This window comes from Cibotium barometz, chromosome 44 (genome assembly GCF_041138505.1).
Source record: "Cibotium barometz isolate CiBa-2024 chromosome 44, ASM4113850v1, whole genome shotgun sequence".
Taxonomy (NCBI): Eukaryota; Viridiplantae; Streptophyta; class Polypodiopsida; order Cyatheales; family Cibotiaceae; genus Cibotium; species Cibotium barometz.
Window position 1 is genome coordinate 29,519,872 of NC_141089.1, and position 7,686 is coordinate 29,527,557.

At 41.4% G+C, this 7,686-nt stretch overlaps 1 protein-coding gene across 1 annotated transcript; it reads left to right on the plus strand.

The window, feature by feature from the left end:
• On the plus strand, positions 1-2,430 carry LOC147613175 (pentatricopeptide repeat-containing protein At4g13650-like). The gene has a single exon (XM_086782763.1). The coding sequence runs from the start codon at positions 1-3 to the stop codon at positions 2,428-2,430; it is 2,430 nt and encodes an 809-aa protein (XP_086638889.1).
• The last annotated feature ends 5,256 nt before the right edge of the window (positions 2,431-7,686 follow it).

A 7,686-nucleotide genomic window follows, 5' to 3' on the forward strand; every position in this document is an offset into this window, starting at 1 on the left:
ATGGCTCTGCTCCCAGCTACCATTGCACTCCCCGAATGGTGGAGCAACATGGTAGAAAAGAGAAACTCAACTCACCCAGGTTTTAATCACAAGAGCACAACAGAAAATCTACGGACGTACACCCCTGACAAGCCCTACAGTCATGATCCATGGCTGGCTGTCTTTGATGCCCCGCAGCAGGTAGGCGTCTGTTTGGATGCTCAAGTTCAAAGCCTTTGTGAGGAGAGACACTTGGACAGGGCACTTGATGTCGTGGCTTACATGAATGAACTCAGCATTCTTCCTTCCAAAGATGCATACCATCTTCTACTTAAGGCATGCAAGAAGCAGAATGCTTTGTCTCAGGCTAAGCGAGTGCATGCCCACTTGGTCCAGCATGGCTTGGAATCCATCAACTCCCTTGGTGAGTACTTGGTAGCCACCTTGGTGTCATGCGGCGACCTTGAAAATGGGCTACGAGTATTTTACCAGTTGCCACATCCAACTGCCTTCTCCTGGACAGCTGCAATTTCAGGATACACTGACGCTGGAAAAGGTGAAGTAGCACTGAAGTTGTATCAATGTATGGAAGACAAAAATGTGGAGCCAAATGGGCACACGTTTGTCAGCCTGTTTAGAGCTTGTGGAGACCTTCAGGACATGGAAAAGGGCAAGGAAATACATGCTGATGCCCAGAGAAAGGGCTTTGATACAAATGTCTTTGTTGGTAGCGCTATTTTGACTATGTATGGCAAGTGTGGGAACATTGTGGAAGCAGAGGCTGCATTTGGAAGGTTGTTCCAGCATGATGTAGTGTTGTGGAATGCAATGCTTTCAGCATATGTTGAGCAAGGTGAAGGAGAAAAGGCTTCACAGCTTTACAAAAAGTTACAAGAGAAAGGGGTGAGCCCAAATGAGCGAACATTTGTGGCTGCCATCCAAGCATGTTGCTTACTTGCAGAGAAGGAAGATGTTGCTCAGGAGAGGCAATCAACCAAGTTGATGTCTTTAGAAAGGGGACGGGCATTGCATTCTGATGTTCTAAGGAAAGGCTTTGATACAAATGTCTATATTTGTAGCGCCCTCTTGGGTATGTACGGTAAGTTTGGATGCATTATGGAAGTGGAGAACATATTTGGTGGGTTGCTCCGGCATGAAGTTGTGCCATGGAATGTGATGCTATCAACATATATTGACCAGGGCCAAGGAGAAAGGGTTTTACAGACATTTAGACAAATGCAAAAAGAAAAGGTGAATCAAAATGAGTCAAGCTTTGTGATTGCCCTACAAGCGTGCTGTTTGATTGCAGAGAAGGGAAAGGCTGTCCTTGTACTAGGACAAGCACTACATGCTGATGCTCGAAGGAAGGGATTTGATTTTGATGTTTTTGTCAGTAGCATGCTTGTAAGCATGTATGGCAAGTGTGGAAGAATTGTAGAGGCAGAATGTGTGTTTGATGTGTTTTCACAGCATGACACTGTGTCATGGACTGTCATGCTCTCAGTGTATGTTGAGTTGGGCCATGGAAAGAAGACTTTGCAACTGTACAAACAAATGCTAGATGAAGGAGTGAGTCCAAACAGTTGGACCTTTGTATCTGCCTTCCAAGCATGTTGCATGCTTGCAGAGAAGGAAGAAGCTGTTGTTGTTGAAGGGCAACCAATCAAAGTGATCTCTCTGCAAATTGGTCGTGCACTACACATTGATGCACAGAGGAGGGGCTTTCATCTAGATCTTTATGTTGGAAGCAACCTTCTGACCATGTATGGCAAGTGTGGGAGGATCATGGAAGCAGAGCTCGTGTTTGGTGAGTTATTGAAGCCCAATGTTGTCTCGTGGAATGCAATGCTCTCAGCATATATTGAACAGGGTCATGAGCAGAAGGCTTTATGGCTGTTCACACAAATGCTGGAGGAAGGATTATATCTTGACACTACCACTTTTCTCTGTGTCTTGCAGGCCTGCAGCAGAACAGGAAGCCTGGAGGTATGTAGGCATGCTCATTTCACCATTCTCTCAGCTGGACATGACTCTAGTCTTCTCCTTTCAACTACACTCATTCATATTTATGGCAGCTGTGCAAACATGGTAGCTGCTCAGTCCGTTTTTGATGGGCTACTTATGCCTGATGTGGTGTCTTGGAATGCCTTAATTGGTGGTTATGCTCGAGAAGGAAACTGTGATGCAAGTCTTGAAAGCTTTCAGAAGATGCAGGTGGCAAATATTGAGCCAAATGGAGTCACATTTCTCCTACTTCTTTCTGTTTGCTGTCATGCAGGCCTTGTGGACAAAGGTGTAGAATATTTTGAATCTATGAGCAGAGATTATGGACTTACTCCAGAAGTGGATCATTATGTCAGTGTGAAAGACCTCCTTGGGTGTGCAGGGGGCCTTACAACGGTTGTAGATATGCTGCCAGAAATGCCAATGCAGCGTCATTCTGCTTTATAGTCATATTTGTTTGCTGAATGTCAAAAGCATGGCAATATTGAGCTGGGAAATCATGTAGTGCATCTACAGACTAATCAGGGTGATGGTGCATATGTCTCGATGTCAAATGTCTAAGCTAATGCCGGGCTGTGGGATTTGGAGATGTGTTGCACAGCATTGTATGCATCACTCAACCAGATTCATGTGGACAAAGACTATGGGCTAGAGTTTCTCACCAAGAGAATGTAGCACCCCTGAGGCAACATACATTGGCCAGAAGAGCATGGGCAAGAGACAATGTGGAGCAAGAGAAATCAGGAACAAAGCTCAAGATGGGTGCTGGTGTGCTTAGAGCCCTTCTCATGGGCTTTGAAAACCATATAGGCACATGAGCTGCATAAGATTCTGTTACAAAAATAAAATATGGCGATTACACAATAGCATACCACCTGGGGTGGTATCTCCACCTTGGAGATGTCCTGTTGGTATCCACAGGATCTCGAGCTAAAGCTATGGGGGTTGGAAGATTTCTGTGATTTGAGTGTAGGTGAGATGAGGGTTCGAGGAGAGAGTGGAAGCTCAATCCATGGCAATGGTGAAGAGAGAGAGAGAGAGAGAGAGAGAGAGAGAGAGGTGATAGACCACAAAAGAGATGTTGCACAACTCAAAAATGATATTCTTATTGTTGTAATGGAACCACGAAGTACATGCTTTTATAGGCATCAAGCCCCTAGACCTTAATAAGGGTTGTTCACACCCTAAGGAATGGACACACTACTAGACTCCGAAATACCAACAAACTCCCCATTCGGAGTGATGGAGGTAGTCAATAGTCCATGTACTTCAACACTAGAACAAGACATGGTCCCCCTCAAACTCAGGCTAGTAAGCATGGCTCAAAAGGTTCAGAGGCTTAACAACCCTTTGCGAAAGACTCAGAGGTTAAGTCTTGCCTCGGGAGACAAAGATAGCCTACACTAGCATACCAAACCAAACCCCCCTCGCTCTAAGAAGGGGAAAGTGGAAATGATGGAGCATTACAAAAAGAAACCCAAAATATTCAAAGACATCTCGTGCGGAGAACCCATGACTACGAAATATTCTGACCAATAACATAATAGAAATTAGAAGAACTTTAGAAAAACTCTCCATGTTGGTGCAATGTCGATGAAAATCTAAATCTTTTTTCGACACCATTGCTAAGTAATGATCTTTTAGGCTCAGGGACCAAGACACAGAATCTTTGCATGCATAAATTGAGAGCAACAGAGGGAAAACCCTAATTTTTTGTCGTTGCTGAAGCTACAATTTGATGATGGAGGCTAAAAATCCCAAATCCTTGTGGACACTAGATCTTCAATTTGATAAATTTCTCCATAATATGTGGAATTCCCAAATCTCTGTAAAAAAATATGTGAAAAAATAGCTCTTAGAATATTCACCTTAGTCGTAAAAAATTCCAAAACTTTGATGGTGGCAACAACATTAAAAACATAGCCTTGATGATGATGACGATGGTAGTATCAGGTTCCGATAAAAAATACAGCCATGATGATGACGACGATGAAGGTAACAGTAAGATAAAAAATGCACCCATGGATATTAATGCATAAATTATAGTCGTGATGGTCAAATCTTAGGCGGGCAACAACATTGCATAGAAGGGTAGAAATAGAAGGTTGATTAGTTGCTAACCCTAAAATGTAGATAGAAATCCTAAAACGCAAAAAGTTAAAAAAACAACAGGAAGCATATGAACGGGCTGATGTGAGTGTAGGAGAAATGAGGGTTCCAGGAGAGAGGAAGGTCAATCCATGACAATGGTAGAGAGAGAGAGAGAGAGAGAGAGAGAGAGAGGTGATGGACCACAAGGAGAGAGGTTTCACAACTTAAACGATATTCCTATTGTTGTAATGGAACCACCCAAGTATATGCTTTTATAGGGATCAAGTCTCATCTTTTGACCTTACCTTAATAAGGGTTGTTCACACCAATGGATACACTAATAGATGTTGAAATACCCAACATGTCTAATTTTGGGCTTTCTTTGACTCACTTGAGAGTCTTTGGTGTATGGTCTTGTTCTTATAAATAATTTATTTTCTATCATCCATGGCCATCTCCTTACGAGTATCTAAGCTTCCCTTTGGTTGATAAGGAAGGACTCATGCATGATGATGGAGAGGCCATATAGGGCTCTTATGGTTAGTATCCAAGCTTTTACACTTCCATTGATTTGTAGGGTAAACAGTTGATACTTATTTTTTGATAGAACTAGGATTTTGGGAGTACTGGTTGAACTATAAGAGCTATACGACTATCAAAGTGTCTCGCCCTCTTAAATGATAATAGTTTCTCCTACGTTCTTCATGCCTACACCAATGTTGCCTATTTTCTTGAGTTGAAGTTTATGACTAGACATTAAGAAGGTTCTCACCAGAGGGTAGAGCAAGTAAAATGTAGTCATATGTTCTCTCTAACATGAACACTTGTAATAGACCATAAGTTCATGTCATCTTGCTTAAAGTTGCATATTGAGATGCATATGGTTGACGTGACACTACATTATGTAAAAAAATACAACATGTGCTTGCACACAAATAGTAGAATCCCATGAAGAAACATTGAAGAAACATCCTTCATCTGTACATCATTGATTTCATCCCAATCCTCTTATTGTGACTTAAAGGTTTTAATGCACTAACTCAATTAGTTAAGTGAGGAGTTTTGGGTGTCCACGTGTGATTACAGAGACTAAAGGGGAGGTTCTTACACCTTTACATCTCAAAAGCTGGAAGGAGGAATCTTACATCCTATCCCACTTAAAAAACGCGAGATGTCGTCATCTCAATAGCTAGAGGATAATCTCGAAAAAATCATCTCAACAGCTAGAGGATAATCTCGAAAAAATCATCTTTTACTCCCAAGGCGGTACTTAATTCCAAAAATCAATTTCCTAACAGAGAATTGAAGATTTTAGACTTGATCATTAATGGTGACATAAATCTATCCGTCCTCTTTTTTCTTACCACTACATCAGTCTATTGTGGGCGGTTCATGTTGTGTAGCTATCTGGGGGAAGGGACTCTTTCTTTTCTTTATCAAGTCCGTTTTTCCAACTTAACAAGACGCTCAAGGAATCTCAAGTGAAAAAGACCACTTTATTTATAATTCAAATCCGAAAGGAGTTAAACTTTAGATTCAACTGATTCTGGGGTTCCTTAAAGTTTGGTCAACCCTCTCAGAATCATGGGATAAAGATCCCTTCTATAAGAAGAAACATACAGAACTCATTATCAGAAAATAGTTCATTCATATCCTTAACACAATAATGGTCTATTAGACCAGTAATTTCATCTGAACATTCCGGGAATTTCAGTTATACAGGTTCTTAATTTGTTATTCCACAATAGGGTTTACCGGCCCAAGGTCAAGCTGCGAACAATTTTGTCAGCACGATCCACTAATCTTATAGTGATCTGCTGAAAGTCTTGATCGTCTTTCAAGTTACTAATATCATCACTGGGATTTCTCTCCATTCATCCTCATCCATGACTTTATTCAACTTATCTACTTTCAACCAGAATTCAAAAATCATCATCTTTCAATCAGAATCCAAATCAATTCATCAATTCTTAACCAGAATTCTAAAATCATATCAACCAGCATTCGAAATCATCATCTAGGATAGCATTTTTGATCATAACTTCAAGGTCTTAAATTCACTTGTATATATTGTCAATAAAGAGCTACAGTATACCCACGGTATATACGGGTGGTCACGGTCCTTGGTGTTATAAGAAAAATACCATCATAACTAGGTCTCAAAGCGGAGTCAGAGATTTGACACAATTGCAGTACTTCCATCTAAAAATCCAATTTTCAATTTATGAATTTCCATTCTGAATATCAATTTGTACGAGTTTTAACACACAATTACAATCTTTTTCTGGTAACTCATAAAATTTTGACGTTTCTTGCTTTTTGGTTAATCAACTTCAACCAATTCACTCTAATACTAAGCTGAGAGATCCCTGCCCTCTTTACACATCAAATTCTGGAGTACTAGTAGTGGAAGTAGCAACCTCTTGTGCAGGGTAGAGCTTCCCACTCGGGGCCTCACCCACGAACGTCCGGACAAACTAAACTAATCTGGCGGTTCTTCCAAAACCAAACCCGGAAAAAACTTCCCTCGCCCAGAAAGCATAGGTGATTCCTCAAGGAAAAAATCTTCTAACATAGTCAAGGGCCTTAACTAACCTTTAAATTCTGACCAAACCCATGGGTCACATGGAAGAATCAAAGGAGGAATTTGCACTTGGTTCATAGAGACCAACGCTTTTTTCCCCATCAAAGAGGCACAACCGTTGATTCTTTTCCATAGAACAACGACTATCCTGTGACTTACTTCAACTATCGTCACTTGAACATAATTGAATTTTATTATAGGAATCCATCAGTCCAGCCAATCCCATGGGTAGCCAACCGCCCCAACCACTGTATATTGATAGGATCCATTATAAATATTTGGTTATATTTTGTCTCGGGTACTAGGGAAAAGAGTTCCCAGGCCCCCTAACTGGCTCTTATGTAAAACTTAAATAGACACACCACTTACGCACCCAATATGAAATTTCCTTTTCTTAGACTCAACTATCTCCAAAACAGCATTACAATAAAACCACAGTGTTTCCATCATAGTCCTCAGCATTCCATTTCCAGGGTCTAATTCCAATCATTCTTTCCTTGGCGTACCTATGGCATCATTGGCAACCAAAACGCTCACCACCTGCTCACTCAGGGGCCTTTTAATAGTTCCTAGCCCACCACCTGCTCACTCAGTAATAGTTCCTAGCCCCCATAGTACCCAAGAATATAATCAAGCATTCCATTCATTCCTTCCTCAACATACCTATGGCATCATTGGCAACCAGAACGCTCACCATCTCACTGGTGAGGGGCCTTTTCAATAGTTCCTAGCCCATAGTACCTAGGAATATAATCACATAAAATCCATATGGACTCTTCGTTGAAGATCAGCTAGATCAACCAAAAAGATCCATGTAAAAGAGCCATGAACTCATCCGTTAACCAGCAAGGCCAATCAACTAGATCCATGCCCATATTCAGAAAACAAACTCCAACTCATCTTTCTTTCTCGACGTATGCGTGGGTATCCTGGGTGACCAGAGCTCGAGCACCGTATGGTCAGCACCCTCTAAGCTCCTTCGCAGGTCACCTAGTACTTCACTCATTGGCCGCTTCCTTGGTCCCTCA